Source organism: Lampetra planeri, chromosome 62 (genome assembly GCF_965212315.1).
Source record: "Lampetra planeri chromosome 62, kcLamPlan1.2.h2, whole genome shotgun sequence".
NCBI lineage: Eukaryota > Metazoa > Chordata > Hyperoartia > Petromyzontiformes > Petromyzontidae > Lampetra > Lampetra planeri.
Window position 1 is genome coordinate 4,511,277 of NC_136168.1, and position 21,926 is coordinate 4,533,202.

A 21,926-nucleotide genomic window follows, 5' to 3' on the forward strand; every position below is an offset into this window, starting at 1 on the left:
GTGTTAAGTGGTTGAATACTTAGTTGAAGTCCCTCGGTTCGAATGCCGACTCGGGCGCCTTTCCCGTGTGTGGAGTTCGTTCTCTCTCCACCGTTCTGCAGTGTTGAGTTTGTGTGTTGATCGAGTGTGAGCGAGTGTGCGGAGTTGGTATATTCTCTCCAACTCTCGCTCCTTCTGCACGGGTTTCCTCTGGGTTCTGTACAGTTTCGTCCCATAGCTAAATGAACACGCGGCGCGCACAAACAGTGGAACGGTGGTATTGGCCAAAGCATGCCACTGCTGAAACATCATCACCTCTAAATGACTCAATTGGGATCACGCACACACAGCATGTGCGATAGCCACGTCGCTTCTGAAAAACCAAAAAATCTACAAAGCAGCTCAGTGGGGCCTTACCTGGTAAAATAAAAAACATCGTTTCTAGTTTCATCCACAAGGCAACTGCTGTTGACTTCCCCACAACGTGTTAGCAATTTTATCGACCCGGGAGGAAGGGATGATGGGACCGAGCAAGCTTTGACCTTTCAGTTCAACTTGACCAGGGCCTTGGCTGAAGCCCTCTCGCCTCGGCAATCCGATGCGGAGAATTTCACCTCGAGTGGCGTTCGCGAAGCAGGCTTGACCTCGTGCAGATGTCCGCATCTCCCAGCTCTTCCAGAACCACGAGCGGCACCCCATGTAACCGGTGCAGATGGGTCCATTGCCCGAAACGTCACCTGGTTGGACACTTTTCTTTTCGCTCTGAGGCGGTGTTTGTTGATGAATAACGTTGAAGGCTTTTTTCGCTTGTGATTGCCGGCGTGGTAAAAGCGCTCCGCACGGCAAGAAGTGGTCTGTGGGTTTCATTCCCGACTCGGGCACCTCTCTGTGTGTGGAGTTTGTAATAGTTTGTCTCTCTCCACCAGTTCCGCGTGGGTTCCCTCCGAGATCTGCACTTTTCCTTCCATGGCTATCCGCGGCTTGTGCATCACCGCCAAAGTGGTGTCACCATCTCATTTTTTGTTTGATTTGGTAGAATTTGAGATCCGCTGACAGTTGGCGGCCATGGTTATTCCGAGTTTCCGTCGTACGGACGCCACAAATGACTCTCAGATTTAACCACCCAACCCCCCCTCCCCCCCTGTGATCCGCTATCTCCTTCTGTGTATAATAGGTCATCACGAGATAAGACACCGCTGAGATATTGACAATGGCTCTTCCACACCGAACATAGCAACACATACGGCACACACAAACACACAGGCATAACGACACATACATGCACACAGAAACAACCGCAGTACATCCATGAAGATGACGATTACCCCACGAAGTCATTTAATACTGTTGGGGCAGGTGCTGTTAGCAAGCCCCTGTGAAGGCTGGAACGGAGTACGAGATGGTGGCGTGGCCATAACCACTCCCGGCCACCTTTGTCTCCCCAGTGCTGTTTTTTTTTTTTTACACAGCACCAGGTTCTCATTTGAGGCTGAGTCGACCTATAGGCGAGGTCCAGGAATGGTTCCGATATTCGTCGCTGATGTTGGCCGTGAGCGGGGAAATCAAACGCGGGTCGCCGAGTTCAATGCGCAGCGCTGTGACCGCTACACCGCCGCTCCTCCCAAAAGACAAAGACCCCCCATATAGCCTCAAGAGACTGCTGGGGTAAGTGCTGTTAGCGAGCACCTATTAAGGCAGACACGAAGGCGTGGGTGGCCGGCACCACGCCCGGCCGCCTTTGTCTCCCCCCGGGGGGCTGACGTTTCCGCACCGCAGCAGGTACACGCACGCACACGCAAATGCAACAACACGCACACACATTGCACAGTTTCCCCCAGAGCGGACCCACAGGTGGGTCAGGTGAGTTCAGCTGCGCTGCGCTGGGGCTGGGCTCAGGGCGCGTCCTGGAAGAGCCCTGTGAAGTGGTGGTGGTGGTGGTGAGGGCCCAGGTGTGACGGCGAGGCGCCCAGGTGAGACGCGGCCAGGTGAGACGCTCCAAGGTGAGACGCTCCCAGGTGAGATGCGCCCAGGTGGGACGTGCCCAGGTGGGACGATGACGCGCCCAGGTGCGACGCACACGCCAGGCCCCCGAACAGGTGCGACGGTTGCAGAGCCAGGTGCGAGGAGGCGGCGGCGGCGGCGGCCGCAGCGGCGGCAGCAGCGACCGCGGCGGCAGAGGAGGCCGGCGACGATGAGGATGATGAGGAGGTCGGGGACCCGATGTGGCAGCCTGGGACACCGAGAGCTGATGAGCCGGAAGCTGAAGAGACGATTGCCTGCTGGTGCTGCTGGTGCTGCTGCTGCTGCTGCTGCAGGTGCTGCTGGTGGTGGTGATGGTGGTGGTGGTGATGGTGGACCCACGGGTAGGTGAACTGGGCGGGAGGAGAGACCGGGGCGGCCCCACTGACCAGGTTGAGCTTGTGGAAGCTGGAGGCGAAGTGGAGCGGGGTGAGCGCGGATTGGAGTTTGTAGGCGGTGGGGTCCGGAACCGGAGCCTGGCACGCCTGAGCCAAGCCCTGCACAGGCACACAGGCGGTCCTCGACTTACGAACACCCACACTTACGAACACTCACACTTACGAACACCCTCACTTACTAACACCCTCACTTACGAACACCCCCACTTACGAACACCCACACTTACGAACATACCCACTTACGAACACTCTCACTTATGAACACCCAACTTACGAACACCTCCACTTACAAACACCCCCACTTACGAACACCCCCACTTACGAACACTCACACTTACGAACACCCACACTTACGAACACCCTCACTTACGAATACTCACACTTACGAACACTCACACTTACGAACACCCTCACTTACTAACACCCTCACTTACGAACACCCCCACTTACGAACACCCACACTTACGAACATAACCCACTTACGAACACTCTCACTTATGAACACCCAACTTACGAACACCCCCACTTACGAACACCCCCACTTACGAACACCCTCACTTACGAACACCAGCACTTACGAACACCCACACTTACGAACCATGAAATATGTTTCAACCTTGACTTAAAACGCGAACTCGCACTTTTGCCTGGGCCTCCAACTCTGGATCGCCCCTCACACCTTCTCGGCAGAATGCACGTCACGCACAGTGGGTGACTACTTCCTCAATTCTTGAGGCTCCACAGCCCTAGCTGCAGGTTCCACCTCGCCCCCGTGGTGTTATAGGGGCGAGGTGCTGTTAGACAACCCGGAAAAAAAGACGCTCCATAGCTCATCGGATTCCTCAAGTATCAATACACATTTCTGATGCTGATTGGTGAAAAAAAAAGTGCTTGGTCGCTCGTTGACCGCTTGTGTTGCGATCGAAACGTCGTAGTTTTTTGTTACTTTTTAAATCCTTTATATTAAGTTCACTTGCTTGCTTGCTTGCGCGCTTACGACCGTGCAAATCTTTCGGTCGTTTTTTAACCCACTTCCCGTGATCCAATCGAGCTGACATTTTGCACACAGACTCGTTGTGCGTGACAATTTATTTTCGTGAAATTTTTTTTCCAAAATTTTACACTTTTAGGTAAATTTTTTAATTATATTTAATTACCAATTGCTTAATGGTGGCAGGCAATCATCTGACCCATAGGTGGCAGCCATCTCAAGCCAGAGGACGAGAGGACTCTAGCCGCCCGTTTCAAAGACCAATGTGGGCTGGGTTGTGGCCCATTGAACACGCATATAAAGGATTTATGGGTTAATTTTTGTTCTATTCTTTTAACCTATCTACGTGGCTTTTACCGAAAGACCCAGGAATGTGAATCCCTGCAGTCACGAAAGCGTTAAGTCAACAATTTTCAATATTACAGGAAATCCTGCTCACAATCAGCACGGCGTGCAATAGTCAGCGCTCGCCACGAGGGGGCAGCAGTGAAGAGGCCGCGGATTCAAATCCAACGTCCGTTTTACGTCCTGTATTTCTGATTGTGATCTGTGAAACAAAGAGCTTTATAGCTAACCGGATTCCTCCAGTATCAATAAACATTTCTGAATGTGATCTGAGAAAAAAAGAGATTTATAGCTAATCGGATTCCTCCAGTATCAATACATATTCTGATTCTTATCTGAAAAAAACAATAGATTTATAGCTCATCCGATTCATCCGGTATTAACACAAAATATCCCTCATATAGCCTTAACAGACTGTAGGGGCAAGTGCTGTTAGCGAGCACCTATGAAGGCCGGAACAGTACACGAGGGGGTGGGTGGCCAGCACCACGCCCGACCACCTTTGTCTCCCAGGTAGCGATGTTTATACACCGCACCAGGCACTCATTTTCGGCTGAGTCGACCTAGCGGAGGCCCGGGACCGGTTCAGACGATCGTCACTGGTGGTGTTGGCCGTGAGCGGGAATCGAACTCGTGTCGCCGGGTTCATAGCGCAGCGCGCTAAGCGCTACACACACAAAATCAAACAATCAACATTTCTCCGATTCTAGATTTGAAGCTTTCGTGACTGCAAGGATTCATATACCCTTAGGGTTTTTCGGTAAAGTCACGTAGGTAAAAAATGAAATAAAAATTAATAAAAGTAATAATATAAATAAAATAAAATAATACATCTATTTATTTTTTCTCATTACCCTGGTAGTGCGTTGTCTTTGAACTGTGCGCCTTTTGGCGTCATCTGGTCGAACACCATATGAGACTAGGCTCTAAAGAAAGCTGTCTCTGGTGTGGACCAATCAGTTTCAAAGACAATGCATACATTATCAGAGTATTGTTTTTTGTTTGCATTTTTGTTGCCAGAAAAAAGGGAAAAACCCCTATTAGTACATTTAATTCTATTATTACTTATATTATTACTTTTATTAATTTTAATAAAAATTTTTACCTACGTGACTTTACCGGAAACAAGTATAACCCGTAAAAACAAAGTTTTTCACTATAAATCCTTTATATGCGTGGCGGCTAGAGTCCTCTCGTCCTCTGGCTTGAGATGGCTGCCACCTATGGGTCAGATGATTGCATTGCACCATTAAGCAATTGGTAATTAAATATAATATTTTTGTCCTAAACAGTGTAAAATTTTGGAAAAAAAATTTCACGAACATTAATTGTCACGCACAACGAGTCTGTGTGCAAAATGTCAGCTCGATTGGATCACGGGAAGTGGGTTAAAAAAACGACCGAAAGATTTGCACGGTCCTAAGCAAGCACGCAAGCAAGTGAACTTAATATAAAGGATTTAACAAAGAGTATATTTCTCCGATTTCTCCCAAATCCCGCTCACCTGGAAGTCGAAGCGGTAGGCGTAGCGCTTGCCGTGCACCTTGCTCATGATGTTCTTGTCGTAGTAGTAGCGCAGAGCGCGGCTCAGCTTGTCATAGTTCATGTTGGGCTTGGCCTTGCGCGCTCCCCAACGGCGCGCCACTTCATCGGGGTCCGTGAGCTTGAACTCGCCGCGCGCGCCCTCCCACGTGATGCAGTGCGCGTTCGCCGCGTCCGACAGCAGCTCCAGCAGGAACTGCCACAGCTGGATCTGCCCGCTGCCTGCGGACAGGTAAGGTGTGTGTGTGTACAGGTGTGTGTGTAGGTGTATGTGTGTGTGTGTGTACAGGTGTGTGTGTGTACAGGTGTGTGTGTGCAGGTGTGTGTGTGCAGGTGTGTGTACAGGTGTGTGTGTGTACAGGTGTGTGTGTGTACAGGTATGTGTGTGTACAGGTGTGTGTGTGTGTACAGGTGTGTGTGTGCAGGTGTGTGTGTGCAGGTGTGTGTACAGGTGTGTGTGTGTACAGGTGTGTGTGTGTACAGGTATGTGTGTGTACAGGTGTGTGTGTGTACAGGTGTGTGTGTGCAGGTGTGTGTGTGCAGGTGTGGGGAGCGATAGTGTAGCGGTTAGCGCGCTGCACTATGAACCTAGCGACCCGGGTTCGATTCCCGCTCACGGCCAACACCAGTGACGATTATCTGAACCGGTCCTGGGCCTCCCCTAGGTCGACTCAGCCTCAAATGAGTACATGGTGCGGTGTATAAACATCGTCACTGGGGAGACAAAGGCGGCCGGGCGTGGTGCTGGCCACCCCACCCCCTCGTGTGCCGTGCCGGCCTTCATAGGTGCTCGCTAACAGCACTTGTACAGGTATAATACAAAGGTGTGTTTGTGTGTAATGAGCGGCATTTTCAGTTGTGTGGAACCTCACCTATCGCTCCACGCGAAGCTCCGGGTCTTCTTGGCCACAATCATGCCCTCCCTTCCAACGGGACATCTGCGCCGATTTGAAACATTAAGGCTGGCCTGCTCTACGATCCATCCTGGGTTGAACCAGGCTGGATTGGTGTGAGGAGCTAAAAAAAAACGTTTCAAGATCTGGACATTGTTCCCTTCTGCGAGCTCCTCCGGCAGGTGAGGCTGCGTTGGTTGGGTCACGTAGCCCCCACGCCTAGCTCGCGAATACTCAAGCAGCTTCTATTTCTAGATTGGAAGTTTTCGTGGTTCTTTCGGTAAAGTCACGTCGGTAAAAATAATATCAAATAAGAATTAAAAAAAATTCACTACAGTCATTTTTTTTGCTGGGGTTTGTTCCACCTGATAACGGAAGTTTGTGTTGCCTCTGAAACGTCGTGATTTAGTTATTTTTTATTTTATTTTCACCTACGTGACTTTACCGAAAGAACCAAAGAGTATAGCTTCTTCTTCTTGGTTCTTTCGGTAAAGTCACGTAGAAGGGAAATAATAAAATAAAATAAATAAAACATAATAAAATAAATGTATTACGTTTATTTCTATTTTTTTTCCCCTTTATTATTGTATTATTTCCCTTCTACGTGACTTTACCGAAAGAACCAAGAAGATGAATCCCTGCAGTCACGAAAGCTTTAAATCGAAAAGTATAGCTTCTATTTGGCAGGAGAGCGGAGGCTAAACGGACGCGGCACGGGCTGGAGAAGAGATGGAGCCTCACGTGGTACAGGAGGATGTGGAGCTCAGTGGACTTGCCCTAGACTGGCGGATAACTCGTAAAGGACGCTGCTGGGCATTTGGAGGCAGTCGCCCTCCAACAACAGCAGAGGAGCGATGCTCACAACAACGAGCGGAGCGCAGGGTGGATAAAATACAGCACTTTGGCATAGTAGCGAGCAAGAGCTGGTGCATCTACCAGTCAACTAAGTCGGTCAACCCATGGCACCTGGGTCTGTCCCGTGACCTCCTGCCAACAGCGAGCCTTCGACACTTCACGTGGCCTCAAAGTGCACCTAGCCTGGCACGGCGCCGTGGTGACGTCGCCCGCACTTAGCGAACGCCGGCTGGTTTTGTCGTTCTGTTGATGTCGATGTGTTGGTGTCTGTTGTGTTGACGTGTTGGTTTGTGTCTGTTGTGTTGATGTGTATTTGTGTGTGTCTGTTTGTGTTGGTGTGTGTTGATGTTGATGCGTGTCTGTTTGTGTTGGTGTGTGTTGGTGTGCCGGTTTGTGTTGATGTGTGTTGACGTGTTGGTGTGTTGGTGTGTCGGTGGTTTGTGTTGATGTGTCGGTCTGTGTTGATGTGTGTTGACGTGTTGGTGTGTCGGTGGTTTGTGTTGATGTGTCGGTCTGTGTTGATGTGTGTTGATGTGTGTTGATGTGTTGTGTTGATGTGTTGTGTTAATGTGCCGGGTTGATGTGTTGTGTTAATGTGTTGTGTTGATGTGTTGTGTTGATGTGTTGTGTTGATGTGTTGTGTTGATGTGTTATGCTGCTCACCTTTGTGGTGGGGGTGCGTGGCCCCCACCCCCCACCCAGATCCGTCCCGGACCTGGTGCCCCCCCTCGTACTTGGGCTCTGAGACGCAATCACAGACAAAGACAAAGATCCCCCGTGTAGCCTTAACAGACTGTTGGGGCAAGTGCTGTTAGCGAGCATCAGAACGGCACACGAGGGGGTGGGTGGCCAGCACCACGCCCGACCGCCTTTGTCTCCTCAGTGGCGATGTTTACAAACCGCACTGGGTACTCATTTGAGGCTGAGTCGACCTAGGGGAGGCCCAGGACCGGTTCAGATAATCGTCACTGGGTGTTGGCCGTGAGCGGGAATGAAACTCGGGTCGCCAGGTTCGTAGCGCAGCTCGCTAACCACTACACCACCGCTCCCCACGCATACATATCCACACACAGTACACACACGTGTGTGTGTGTACTGTGTACATATATAACATTCACACATACGTGTGTATGTATGTCAATACGCACACAAATATTCCCTCCGATGCGTTGCCTGGTTTTGCCCCGTGTTGTTCTGAACGATGTCCGACGTTTCGAACTAAATGCAGCATATTCTTAGTTTTTTTCGGTAAAGTCACGTAGGTAAAAAATTAATATAAAATAAAAATAATCACGACGTTTCGGAGGCAACACAAGCTTCCGTCTTCAGTGCCTCCGAAACGTCGTGATTTTTTTATTTTATTTTTTTATTTTACTTTTATTAATTTGTATTTTTTACCTACGTGACTTTACCGAAAAAACCTAAGAATATGAATCCTTGCAGTCACGAAAGTTTCAAATCTAGAACTAAATGCAGCAGTTGAACACCTTAGGCTTTCGCGGCCAATACAAATTCATAATGAAGGTGTTTGGGTTAGATAGCGTAAGTATAAATGTGTCGTAACCCTCCACCACCCGACACAGACAATCAGTACGGGATTTGTCGCGTAAACAAAACGCCAAGTACAGGTAGTCCCCGGGGTTACGATGGTCCGACTTACGATATTTCGATCTTACGATGGCGATATCGATACGACAAAATTGCCATCAACAACCTAAACATCGTTCATAGTATGCAGACGACGGACAGAATCTTGGTGAGTACAGTACAATACGATACGTTACGATACGTTCAATGCATGTACGATACGTAGCTTTAGCGATTTCATTTCAAGGTTACCACGATACGATAAGTTCAATGCATTTTTTAAAGTTTTCATAGCAGATAGGATTGTTTCCTGAACAAAAACGTTCTATTAAATTGCAGTTCATACAGGTAGGCTAAGAATTTACCTTGTTGTTTTTACTTTACATTTTACAGTATTGCATTTCCCATGAATATGCTAAATTCCTCTTGATATGCAAATTATTTTGTCAAGGCGCTCTTCTTCCACCTCCAACCCAGCTTATATATAAGCTCCAAGCTTGGCAGTGTCTCATTCTTCACCTGAAGACGGCTGCTTGCGCTGTAGCCGAAACGTCGTGAGAACTATTTTATTATGTTTTATTATTTTATTATTTTATTACTTCCCTTCTACGTGACTTTACCGAAAGAACCAAGAAGAGTATATCGTTTATACAGTACGGTACTGTAAATTGCTCTGTTTTGCTAAATTATCACCATTCTTTAAGACGCCTGGGTAGGCTAGCCCATCTTCGACATACGATATTTTCGACTTACGATGGGGTCGTCGTAACGCATCTCCATCGTAAGCAGAGGAATACCTGATAATTGTTTTTTTTCCCTTTTATCTGGCAACAAAACTGACACCTTTTTTACGAGGAGTCATGTTTGCATAGACCACAATACCTGCAGTCATAATGCAAACAAAAAACATAACTCTGATCATGTATGCACTGTCCTTGAAGTTGATTGGTCCACACCCGAGACAGCTTTCCTTAGAGCCCAGTCTCACATGGTGTTGGACCAGATGACGCCAAAAGGCGCACAACTCAAAGACAATGCACCATCAGAGTATGAGAGCTCGGGGCAAGCATTTACACCATTGGAACCTCATTTGCCAGTAAAAAATATGATAATTCTTTTTTTACCCTTCTATCTGTCAACAAAACTGACACCTTTTTTACAAGGAGTCATGTTTGCATAGACCGCAATACCTGCAGGCATAATGCAAACAAAAAACATAACTCTGATAATGTATACAATGCACCATCAGAGTATGAGAGCTCGGGGTAAGCATTTACAAACACGACTCGTAAAAAAGGTGTCAGTTTTGTTGCCAAATAAAAGGGTAAAAAACCCATTATCATATTTTTTACTGCCAAATGAGGTACCAATGGTAGAGGACTACCTGTTACTACTTCGGCCCACCGGTGTGTTGCAGAGTGAATGTTGTGGATTTGCTCTCCAACACATTTATACTTACGCGATCTAACCCAAGAAGCTTCATTATGAATAAACGCAGCAGCAGCAGCGCTCACATTTGTCCCTAGATTGTACAAAGGTTGCCGGCTTGCTGCTGGTGTTTGACGCTGGCCAGCCGATCTAATTTACTTACGAAGTCTGCAACTCTGAGTTCGACTCCCTGCAGGTACGCCTAGCGCCTCGCAAGCCCTTTGGCTGTGGGAGTTCGTTCATGTGATCCATCGACCATTGCGTAGCGCGGTTTCCGATTCACCGCACGCCCATCCATCCGTCTTGTCTCTCAACATTGCGAGGAATGTATTGCTCTCAGCGAACGCAGCGAAACGTCGGACATCGTCTTCATCATTTCGCTTTCGCCAGGAGAAACCCCACGGCGTGCGAGGGGGCAACGCTCTATCCCAGGGGTTGGCGAAGCTGCGGCTCAGGAGCTGCTTGCGGCTCTTTCAGGGCTGCGGTGCGGCTCTTGAAATTCTAAATTAATGTCTCATTTTGTTGTTTCGGTTGCCCATCCCTCGCCATGGATGTCAAGTTTACCATGGGAGTCAAGTTCACCATGGGAGTCCAGTTCACCATGGGTGTCCAGTTTACCATGGGAGTCCAGTTTACCGTGGGAGTTCAGTTCACCATGGAAGTCCAGTTCACTATGGGAGTTCAGTTTATCGTGGAAGTCCAGTTTACCATGAAAGTCCAGTTAACCATGAAAGTCCAGTTTACCATGGGAGTCCAGTTTACCATGGGAGTCTAGTTTACCATGGAAGTCCAGTTCACCATGGGAGCCCAGTTTACCATGGAAGTCCAGTTTACCATGGGAGTCCAGTTTACCATGGAAGTCCAGTTTACCATGGAAGTCCAGTTTACCATGGAAGTCAAGTTTACCATGGGAGTCCAGTTTACCATGGGCAGGGGGTCGGCAACCTGTGGCTCCAAAGCCGCACGCGGCTCACCAAGGAGCCGTTCCGTGATGAGATTTATTCAGGACCGCCTGAATAAGGATTCGTTTTTACCGAATTCGCAACAACAACAAAAAGCTTCGTTGTTGTTTGGGTTGTCCACGCCCGGCTCCCTCTATCCCCATACAAGTGGCAGAGGCGGAGTTCGCGTAATTGCTGCACCGCTTTTCTCCCTGGAAAAGTCACGGTGCGTTCCACCAACCCTCGCTGCCTCCACCGTGCCGGGTCACGGGTCACGTGCACCAGCTCGCGACCCACAATCCTCTCTCTGTAACTTCGTAGCGACCTGGCAAGGACTGCGCGAGGAAGTGACGTGGCCGCACCAAGCAAAAAAAAAACAAAGCCTGTCCGTCTTTGTCTCCCCAGTACCGGTGTTTAAACACCGCAACCAGGCAGGCATCTACGGGACCAAGTGGAGGCCAAGGACCCGGTTCAGAAATCGAACTCAGCGTCGCCGGGTTCTTAGAGGCAGAGGTCGCAAACGGGTTTTGATTCCTTACCCATACCCGGCCGCACCAGGGTCGCAAACGGGTACCCGTACCCGTACCCAACCCGTACCCGGCCGGGTATGGGTAGAGTACGGGTATCGGGTACCCGATTGCGACCTCTGGGATGAAGCCATGTTGCAGACGCAGGTGGGTTGATTCTAGGAACTTGAATTGTGAGAAGAGACAAGACGTTGGGAAATGAGTGACAAACGGTGACTCACCAGTGACTCACGGCCTACCCGTACCCGTACCCGGCCGCACCAGGGTCGCAAACGGGTACCCGTACCCGGCCGGGTACGGGTAGCCGGGTGTCGGGTAGGGTACGGGTATCGGGTACCCGATTGCGACCTCTGCTTAGAGGTGATCATCGTTGTGTCATTAACGAACCAATGCACCACCGCTCCACACGAATTCACACGTGGACACGCACACAATCGTAGCCTTTAACAGACTGGGCAAGTCGGCAGCATGCCCGGCCGCCTTTGTCTCCCAGGTAGTCCTTTGATGCTGAGTCGATCTTGGCTAGGCTCAGGACCGGTTCAGATAACACTGGTCAACACACTTTTTCTGGCATAAGGTATTCCAACGGTGTTAAGGTAATTTTGGTTTGCTGATTCCAAACCTGGCATCAGTTTTTGTCTATCACATCAGGTTTTTGAGATATCAAATATTGCATTTTCAATAAAAACTGCAGAAGAAAAATATAAAATGTGGATATCTACATAAAATGATATTATAAACACACTATCCTAAAAATACAGCACCATATTTTAACACTAAAGCAGTCACTGACTCGCAACAACTTGCAATCATAAGTGACAGAGTTAATTTCGGGTAAAATCAATGAAAATGGGATATGCCGATAGCATAAAAATGAGATGTGATAGAGCAAATTTGAGATCAGATTTGGAATCAGCACCCTGAAATTAGTCTAAAACAGCTGCAAAAGTCCAGGCCAGAAAAAAATGTTTTTTTTGTTGACCAGCTGTTTTTTTTGTTGACCAGCTGTTATGTATTGTTTCCTGAGCGAGAATCAAAATCGCTTCGCTGGGCTGGTAGCGCAGTGGTTTGGTGCACTGCACCACCGCGTATCTATAATTACCAGTAATAAATACCTGTACAAACATTTACATACATTAATGTAACAATTATAATATATTAGTGTGTATAAGATGAGCGGTGGTGCAGTGGTTTGCGCAATTCCCGGCCACGGCTAAATAACCGATCCTGTGCGCAGTATTAATCCGGGCGGCCGCGAGATTCGAACCGTGAATCCCTGCTGGGCCCCTTAGCCACGGTCACAGCGCGAATGTTCATATAATAACACGGGTCGCCGGGTTCAAAGCGCAGTGCGCTAACCACTGCGCCACCGCTCACCTCACATATATACATAAAACACAAACGGTACGCACACGCACATACACAAGTGTGATGTTACACACGTGTGTGATGTATGTAAGTATATGTATGGTATTCATATATACGTAGATTACGTGTAAAATACAGATATATAATTTCAACATTTATAATGATATGTAACATTAAAATGTATAAATAACTTGTAATACATCATACACAAAACATGAACTATACATCTTCTTGGTTCTTTCGGTAAAGTCACGGAGAAGGAAAATAATAAAATAATAACAATAAAACATAATAAAATAATTCTCACGACGTTTCGGCCACAACGCAAGCAGCCGTCTTCAGGTGGAGAACAGGTTTGTCGAGAAGGCAGAGTCCTGTTCTCCACCTGAAGACGGCTGCTTGCGTTGTGGCCGAAACGTCGTGAGAATTATTTGATTATGTTTTATTTGTATTATTTTATTACTTCCCTTCTACGTGACTTTACCGAAAGAACCAAGAAGATGAATCCCTGCAGTCACGAAAGCTTTAAATCGAAATGAACTATACAATAAAGACAGACAAAGATCCCCCGAATAGCCTTAACAGACTGTTGGGGCAAGTGCTGGTAGCGAGTCGGACCGATGAAGGCCGGCACGGCACACGAGGGGGTGGGTGGCCAGCACCACGCGCGGCCGCCTTTGTCTCCCTAGCGGCGATATTTACACACTATATGGACCGTACATATATAGACACACACACATACGGCTCGATGGACATACGTGTACACATCTAATTGATGTACATCACGTTGACTGTGTCATCTACGGCATAGCGATGTTTCAGAAGGGATGACGCAATTCATTTGCGCGCGTTACAAATTGTATAATTATTACATAGAGAGAGAGAGAGGGATGAAATTCGTCACAAATATAAATCATTGCGACAATATTTATAAACTTACAAGACACATCCGAATAAAATATACATTTCGGGTTACCGGTTTTGGAACAACAACGATTATAATGACCAAACCCTAATATCTACATGATCATCGATAAGACATGAGGACAAAGGCCCCCCGTATAGCCTTAACAGACTGTTGGGGCAAGTGCTGTTTGCGAGTAGCACCCTATGAAGACCGCAACGGAATACGAGAACAACGCCCGGCCGCATTTGTCTCCCGAGTTGCGATGTTTACACACCGCACCAGGTACTCTTTTGAGGACACAGACAGCTGTCTTTCCGACAGCTGTGTTTCTTCACCTGAGGACGGCTGCTTGTGTTGTGGCCGAAACGTCGTGAGAATTTTTATTTTACTACTATGAGACATCTCCTTTACCAGTGGCAAAATATAGTAATAGGTTTTTACCCTTTCAACTGGTACAAAAACTGACACCTTTATACAAGGCATCATGTTTGCAATAACCACAACACAAGCATTCAAAATGCAAGCAAAAAGAAACAACTCTGATGATGATAATTATTTTTTGAGTTGTACGCCTTTTGGCGTCATCTGGTCCAACACCAATGGAGACTAGGCACTAAGAAAAGCTGTCTCGGGTGTGGACCAATCAACTTCAAGGACAGTGCATGTCATTATCATCATCAGAGTTGTTTCTTTTTGTTTGCATTTTGACTGCTTGTGTTGTGGTTATTGCAAACATGATGCCTTGTATAAAGGTGTCAGTTTGTGTACCAGTTGAAAGGGTAAACACCTATTACTATAATTTTTATTTTATTATGTTAACATTTTATTATGTTATTATTTCCCTTCTACGTGACTTTACCGAGAGAACCAAGAAGACCGAATATATTAGTTTTTAGTTTATTTTTTCCACTGCGTTTAGCTGGAGTAGGTATTGTGGTGCCTGTAGCTCCAGGCACTGGAAGTGGGGAGCGGTAGGGAGATGTTAACTTCCTCGCCTGGTCTGCAGGAGGTCCAGGGCTCGATCCCGACCCTGACACGCGTACATTTGGAGTTTGTATATTCTCCCCGTGGATTATTTTTCTCTCCGGGTTCTCCGGGTTTTCCCCTTCACATTTAAAAACATCCATTGGGATTATTTGATTATTTTGGTTGCGAGAAATGTCCACAATGATGGCCCGTTTTGTTGAGCTATCATGTTGTGGCCAGGTCGCTTCTTGAAAATAATTTGATACCTCAGGGGGCTTTGCCTGGTATATGATGGGGATGGTTTCGTGTTGTATTTGTTTGTGTTTGTGTGATTTGTTTACATTTCTTGTACTCTAGATTTAAAGTTTTCGTGACTGCAGGGATTCATAATCTTTGGTTCTTTGGGTAAAGTCACGTAGGTAGAAAATAAAATAAATTAAATCACGACGTTTCGGGCGCAACACAAGCGTCCGTCATCAGGTGGGACCACCACAGCAATAAACAATTGCTGAAGTGGGCAAAAGGGTTGCGGTAACAAGAGGCTATATAGGTAAGAGAGGGGGGGAGGAGCCAGGGAGGAGAGATAGAGAGGGGGGGGGGGTACTGTAGGAGGAGTGGAGTGCTGCTCACGACACTCCTCCTACTACCCTTAACCACCCCCCTATCTCTCCTTCCTGACTCGTCCCCCCCTCTCTTACCTATATAGCCTCTTGTTACAGCAGCCACTTTGCCCACTTCAGCAATTGCTTCTTGCTGTGGTTGTCCCACCTGATGACGGACGCTTGTGTTGCGCGCGAAACGTCGTGATTTAATTTATTTTATTTTATACCTACGTGACTTTACCGAAATAACTTTCGTATACTTTGCACGACTATCGTGTCTTCTTGGTTCTTTCGGTAAATAATTATTTTATTATGTTGTATTTTTATTATTTAATTCTTTCCATTCTACGTGACTTTACCGAAAGAACCAAGAAGATGAATCCCTGCAGTCACGAAAGCTTTAAATCGACTATCGTGTGTTCGTACTGCTTGTTGTTGTGACGTTCTTGCACCCGTGCCCCTACTGAACATCTGTGACAAGAAGAGCTTCATAGCTCATCGGATTCCTCCAGGATAAGCACATTTATCCTGATTCTGAATGTCACGCTGTGTCCGTGCCGCACAGATAGCCGCTGACACGAAGCCGTCGATTGTCATCAAGCGATGGTTGCCTGAAGAAGGAAGATGAGGTGAGTGTGGGGAGGAGGTGATGGGTGTGTGGAGGAGGTGAGGTGAGTGTGGTGAGGAGTGTGGGGAGGAGTGTGGTGAGGAGGTGATGACGAGGTGCGGAGGAGTGTGTGGGAGAGGTGAGGTGAGTGTGAGGAGTGTGAGGAGGTGATGGGTGTGAGGAGGAGGTGAGGTGAGTGTGGTGAGGAGTGTGTGGAGGAGGTGAGGTAAGGGTGAGGAGTGTGAGGAGGTGATGGGTGTGTGGAGGAGGTGAGGTGAGTGTGTGGGAGAGGTGAGGTGAGTGTGAGGAGGAGTGTGTGGAGGAGGTGATGTAAGTGTGAGGAGCTGATGGGTGTGTGGAGGAGGTGACGGATGTTAAGAGGAGGAGGAGGTTAGAGGGGGCTAGGGTGGAAAGTGATGAGGTGGCGGAGGGTGTGAGATATTCATGAAAGAGGTAAGAGGAGGTGATACGGGGGGTGTGAGGGGTCTCTCCCCTCCTCCCCGACTCTCAGGAAGCGGAGTTTCCGAGGTCCGGAACCCGACTCGGAGCAATAAAATAATCGACGGGGAAGAGAGGGAGACACACGGGGGTGGGGGGGGGGCAGAGGGAGACACACGGGGGGGCAGAGGGAGACACACGGGGGGCAGAGGGAGACACACGGGGGGCAGAGGGAGACACACGGGGGGGCAGAGGGAGACACACGGGGGGGCAGAGGGAGACACACGGGGGGCAGAGGGAGACACACGGGGGTGGGGGGGGCAGAGGGAGACACGGGGGGGGGGGGTGGACAGAGGCACGTGGAGACGGCCAGAGAGACACGACGAGATGGACAGAGACACGGCTAACGCGCATAACACACACGCACGCGCATCACACACACACACGCACGTACATCAGAAAGACAAAGATCCCCCATATAGCCTTAACAGACTGTAGGGGCAAGTGCTGTTAGCGAGCACCTATGAAGGCCAAAACGGTACACGAAGGGGTGGGTGGCCAGCACCACGCCCGACCGCCTTTGTCTCCCCAGTTGCGATGTTTACACACCGCACCGGGTATTCATTTCAGGCTGAGTCGACCTAGGGGAGGCCCAGGACCGGTTCAGATAATCGTCACTGGTGTTGGCTGTGAGCGGGAATCGAACCCGGGTCGCCAGGTTTTGTAGCGCAACGCGTGAACAGCTACATTATTACACCTATCCACACACCTGTACACACACACACCTTTACACACACCTGTACACACACACACCTATACACACACCTATACACACACCTGTACACACACACCTGCACACACACACCTGTACACACACCCGGGTCGCCAGGTTCATAGCGCAGCGCGCTAACCGCTATACTACCGCACGCACAACGCACACTCGCGTGTACACGTGTCGTGTACACAGGTGGAGTGGTGGCGCACTGGTTAGCGCATCGCTCATTGAACCCGACCTGCTACGTAACTTCAATTGCGCACTCACCAGGGGCTATGACATCAGTCGTCAACCATTGACCAGGGGGGTGAAGTATGGCAGACAAAAAAAAACTTCCAAGATGATCGACACGGCGTGGCGGAAGCCTTCGTCCGACGATTGACCCAAACTAGCGCCGCTCGTCACGAAGTGCCTTGTGCCAGGCTAGGTGCACTTTGTGCAATAGCTATACGCGCACAAATCACGGACGTGCTTGATCTGCGTACATCGATGAGACGTAAGACAGTACACCAGACACTTAGTTTATCATTCAAATACGCACACATCGGTTACTTATAAGTTTCACATGCCATGTGTGTTTGTGTTATTGGACAGAGAGCGGTGGCGCAGTGGTTAGCGCGCTGCGCTACGAACCCGGCGACTTGAGACGGAGTGTCGCTCACGGCCAACAACGGCGACGATAATTATCTGAACCGGTCCGGGGCCTCTCCTTGGTCGACTCAGCCTCAAATGACGACCTGGGGCGGTGTGTTCCGTGGCGGCCGACAAAGGACGCTCGCCAACAGCACTTGCCCTAACAGTCGCCTGAGGCTATCCCGGGGTGGGGATCTTTTGTCTTTGTTAAAAGACACAATTGCAGGGCGATCCGTTTGTAGACACCCCACTAAAATACATCTGGAGGAACCACAGAGTATCTGAAACCATTGCATATCAAAGATCCTTTAAGTGTCTTCCCACCAATATCAATGCAAGGACTGCTTCTTGTAACATTCTCCACCCTGTAATGTGCCGAGCACATCGCTTCCACGATTATTCATTTGGGATTGTCGAGAAGGGAGAGAGAGTGGGTGGTATCTGTAAATGGATCGCCCTGCATAACTCGCAAAAGGTTACGACGGCGCTTTCGCGTGTTTCAGTTTTAAGTTTAATTTATTTGGTAGAGCCCCGTGAGCCATTCGGCTCTTGAATCGGGTGCAACCGCAACAAACAAAAATACTAAAACATGAACAAGAAAATATCTTAAAAGTGAAGTCACGTAGAAGGGAAAAAATAAAATAATAAAAATCAAACATAATAAGCGAAAATTCTCACGACATTTCGGCCACAACGCAGACAGCTCTGTTCTTCACCTGAGGACGGCTGCTTGCGTTGTGGCCGAAACGTCGTGAGAATTTTAGCTTATTATGTTTTAGGTTTATTATTTTATTATTATTTCCCTTCTACGTGACTTTACCGAAAGAACCAAGAATATGAATCGATGCAGCCACGAAAGCTTTCAATCGAAATTCTAATCTTAAAGTGACTATGCGCAAACAGAAAAAATCCAGGAAAAAAACGGCGTGGAGGTCATTTCTGTAGAAGTATTACGATGAAACGGAACGCATGAGACCCACTGACACATCATCACCTTCAAAGCAGTGGTCCTTAACCTGCCGCCTTGAACCCCCTTAGGTTCATCTTCTTGGTTTTTTCGGTAAAGTCACGTAGAAGGGAAATAATAAAATAATAAAAATAAAACATAATAAAAATAATTCTCACGACGTTTCGGCCACAACGCAAGCAGCCGTCTTCAGGTGAAGAACAGGTCTGTCGGAAAGACAGCGTCTGAGGACGGCTGTTTGCGTTGTGGCCGAAACGTCGTGAGAATTATTTTATTATGTTTTATTTTTATTATTTTATTATTTCCCTTCTACGTGACTTTACCGAAAGAACCAAGAAGATGAATCCCTGCAGTCACAAAAGCTTTAAATCGACATTCCCCCTTAGGTTCTCGAACGCTACAAAATGCGCAATGTTAACCAATGCCGTCATTATAATACACGTTACGGGAAACACATCCCCTATTTATTTATCATATAAACAGAAATCTATTTTATAGCAATGTATTAGGTGGGGGGGGGGACATTTTGAGAATATTTGAATATTGGGGGGGACACATTTCTGTGTATATGATTGCGGTTATGGTTGTACTTTATGAATCCCTAATCTCTGCCATTACATACAGTGAATCAAGAAAGGGTAAAACATATAAAACAGAGCAATGTAATACAATACACTATTAGACATTGTTGTAAAACACAATTAAAAAGTCCATCCCATGTGTTAATAATTGTTTAAAATATTTTAGGCTGGAAATTCGTTTTCAAATTTAGATTTTTTTTTCTGGGGGGGGGACCCCACACCCCCTGGAAGATTTGGTCCCCCCCCAATGTTGACTCCATGGCTACGGCCTTGATGTTAATAAACAGAGTAAAATTTCGATTTAAAGCTTTCGTGACTGCAGGGATTCATCTTCTTGGTTCTTTCGGTAAAGTCACGTAGAATGGAAAAAAATAAAATAATAAAAATAAAACATAATAAAATAATTCTCACGACGTTTCGGCCACAACGCAAGTAGCCGTCCTCAGGTGGAGAACAGGTCTGTCGAGGAGACAGAGTCATTCAGACTCTGTTGTGGCCGAAACGTCGTGAGAATTATTTTATTATGTTTTATTTTTATTAGTTTATTATTTCCATTCTACGTGACTTTACCGAAAGAACCAAGAAGATGAAACAGAGTTAAGTTGTAACTTATGCGCCGCGTGATTAATGTGTGTTTTCGATGATTTACCTTCAAAAAAAAAATCTGGCCACGTCTCGCCACCCCTCCTCCGCCCACCCACTAAGAGGTGCGTGATGCACCCAGGTGAAGAAGACCCACACTGCTTGAACAGAACGTGCCGGGGATCTTGTGCTGTTAGCGAGCACCTATTACAGCCGTGAGTGTGCAAGGAGGGAGTGTTGTGAGCAGCACCGATTCGTAAGTCGCTACCCGCTTCATGATGACGCCACGACCAAGACTCCCCCGCCTTCGCCTATGCCGCAGTGGCGATGTTTGCTACGCACCGCAGAAGGTACTAATTTGAGGCTGAGTCGACCTATGGGAGGCCCAGGACCGGTTCAGATAATCGTCATCGGTGTGAGCGGGAATCGAACTCGGGAGGCAAAGGTTCTTAGCGCGAATAAATAAAGACAAAGATCCCCCGTATAGCCTGTAACAGACTGTTGGGGCGAGTGCTGTTAGGGAGCACCTATGAAGGCCGGCACGGCACGCGAAGGGATGGAGTGGCCAGCATCACGGCCGGCCGCCTTTGTCTTCCTTTTGGCGATGTTTACACACCACGCCAGGTTACTCATTTTTCGGCTGAGTCGACATAGGGGAGGCCCAGGACCAGTCCAGACAATCGGCACTGGTGTTGGCCCTGAGCGGGGATCGAACTCGGGAAGCAAAGGTTCTTAGCGTGAATAAACACAGACAAAGATCCCCCGTATAGCCTGTAACAGACTGTTGGGGCAAGTGCTGTTAGCGAGTAGCACCTATGAAGGCCGGCACGGCGCACGAGGGGGTGGGTGGCCATGGTTACTACACGCCGCACCAGGTACTCATTTTGAGGCTGAGTCGACCTAGGGGATACCACAAACTCACACACACACGTGGACCCACCCACACAGACTATACGACACGCATCAATTTACGGAACACACAGAGAGAGAAAGTCATCACCTTGTTGTGATACGGCAACGCAATTGCGCAAAAAATTCAAAACGTAACTTAGAAAGTGGGGTTGACGAATTAGATATATGGTACGTTAAATCCGCATTGACGGAGTATCGAATCTATGTACATGTAAAACTAACGTGGATTAGACCACACACTCACACAGATGATAACTTACACAAAGATCTCCCCGCGTAGCCTGAACAGACTGCTGGGACAAGTGCTGTTAGCGAGTAGTAGCTATGAAGGCCAACACCACCCCCGGCCGCCTTTGTCTCCCCAGTGGCGATGTTTACTACGCACCGCACCAGGTACTCATTTGAGGCTGAGTCCACCTAGCGGAGGACCAGGAGCAGTCCAGACAATTGTCACCGGTGTTGGTCGCGAGCGGGAATCACAAAGATCCCCCGTATAGCCTGTAACAGACTGTTGGGGCAAGTGCTGTTAGCGAGCACCTATGAAGGTCGGAACGGTACACGAGGGGGTGGGTGGCCAGCACCACGCCCGACCGCCTTTGTCTCCCCAATGGCGTTGTTTACTACACACCGCACCAGGTGCTCATTTGAGGCTGAGTCGACCTAGGGGAGGCCCACGACCGGTTCAGATAATCGTCACCGGTGTTTGGCCGTGAGCGGGAATCGAAACCTTGGTCGCCAGGATCGTAGCGCAGCGCGCTAACCGCTACACGACCGCTCCCCACACGCGTGCACACACACACGTGCACACACGTACACACACGTGTACACCCACACACACACGTGTACACACACACACGTACACACACACACGTGTACACACACACGTACACACACACACGTGTACACACACACGTGTACACACACACACGTACACACACACACGTGCACACACGTGTACACACACACACACGTGTACACACACACACGTGTACACACACACACGTGCACACACACACACATGCGCACACACGCACGTGCACGCACACACTCACTCACCTGTCGACAGGTACATGTTGACCATGA

At 48.3% G+C, this 21,926-nt stretch overlaps 1 protein-coding gene across 1 annotated transcript; it reads right to left on the reverse strand.

Moving 5' to 3' along the window:
• Positions 1-1,871: 1,871 nt before the first annotated feature.
• LOC144736659 (protein FEV-like) lies at positions 1,872-21,915 on the reverse strand. Its single transcript, XM_078619231.1, has 4 exons — positions 21,900-21,915; positions 7,686-7,763; positions 5,237-5,496; positions 1,872-2,495 (listed from the first exon to the last, which is right to left on the reverse strand). The coding sequence occupies exons 1-4, from the start codon at positions 21,913-21,915 to the stop codon at positions 1,872-1,874; spliced, it is 978 nt and encodes a 325-aa protein (XP_078475357.1).
• Between the last annotated feature and the right edge of the window lie 11 nt (positions 21,916-21,926).

What these genes read in the sequence shown, in the direction of transcription:
- LOC144736659 (XM_078619231.1), bottom strand. An exon ending in CACGCACCCCCACCACAAAG is followed by an intron (nt 5,497 to 7,685) that starts GTGAGCAGCATA and finishes ACCTGTCCGCAG; the next exon opens with GCAGCGGGCAGATCCAGCTG. An exon ending in CCTACCGCTTCGACTTCCAG is followed by an intron (nt 2,496 to 5,236) that starts GTGAGCGGGATT and finishes GTGCCTGTGCAG; the next exon opens with GGCTTGGCTCAGGCGTGCCA.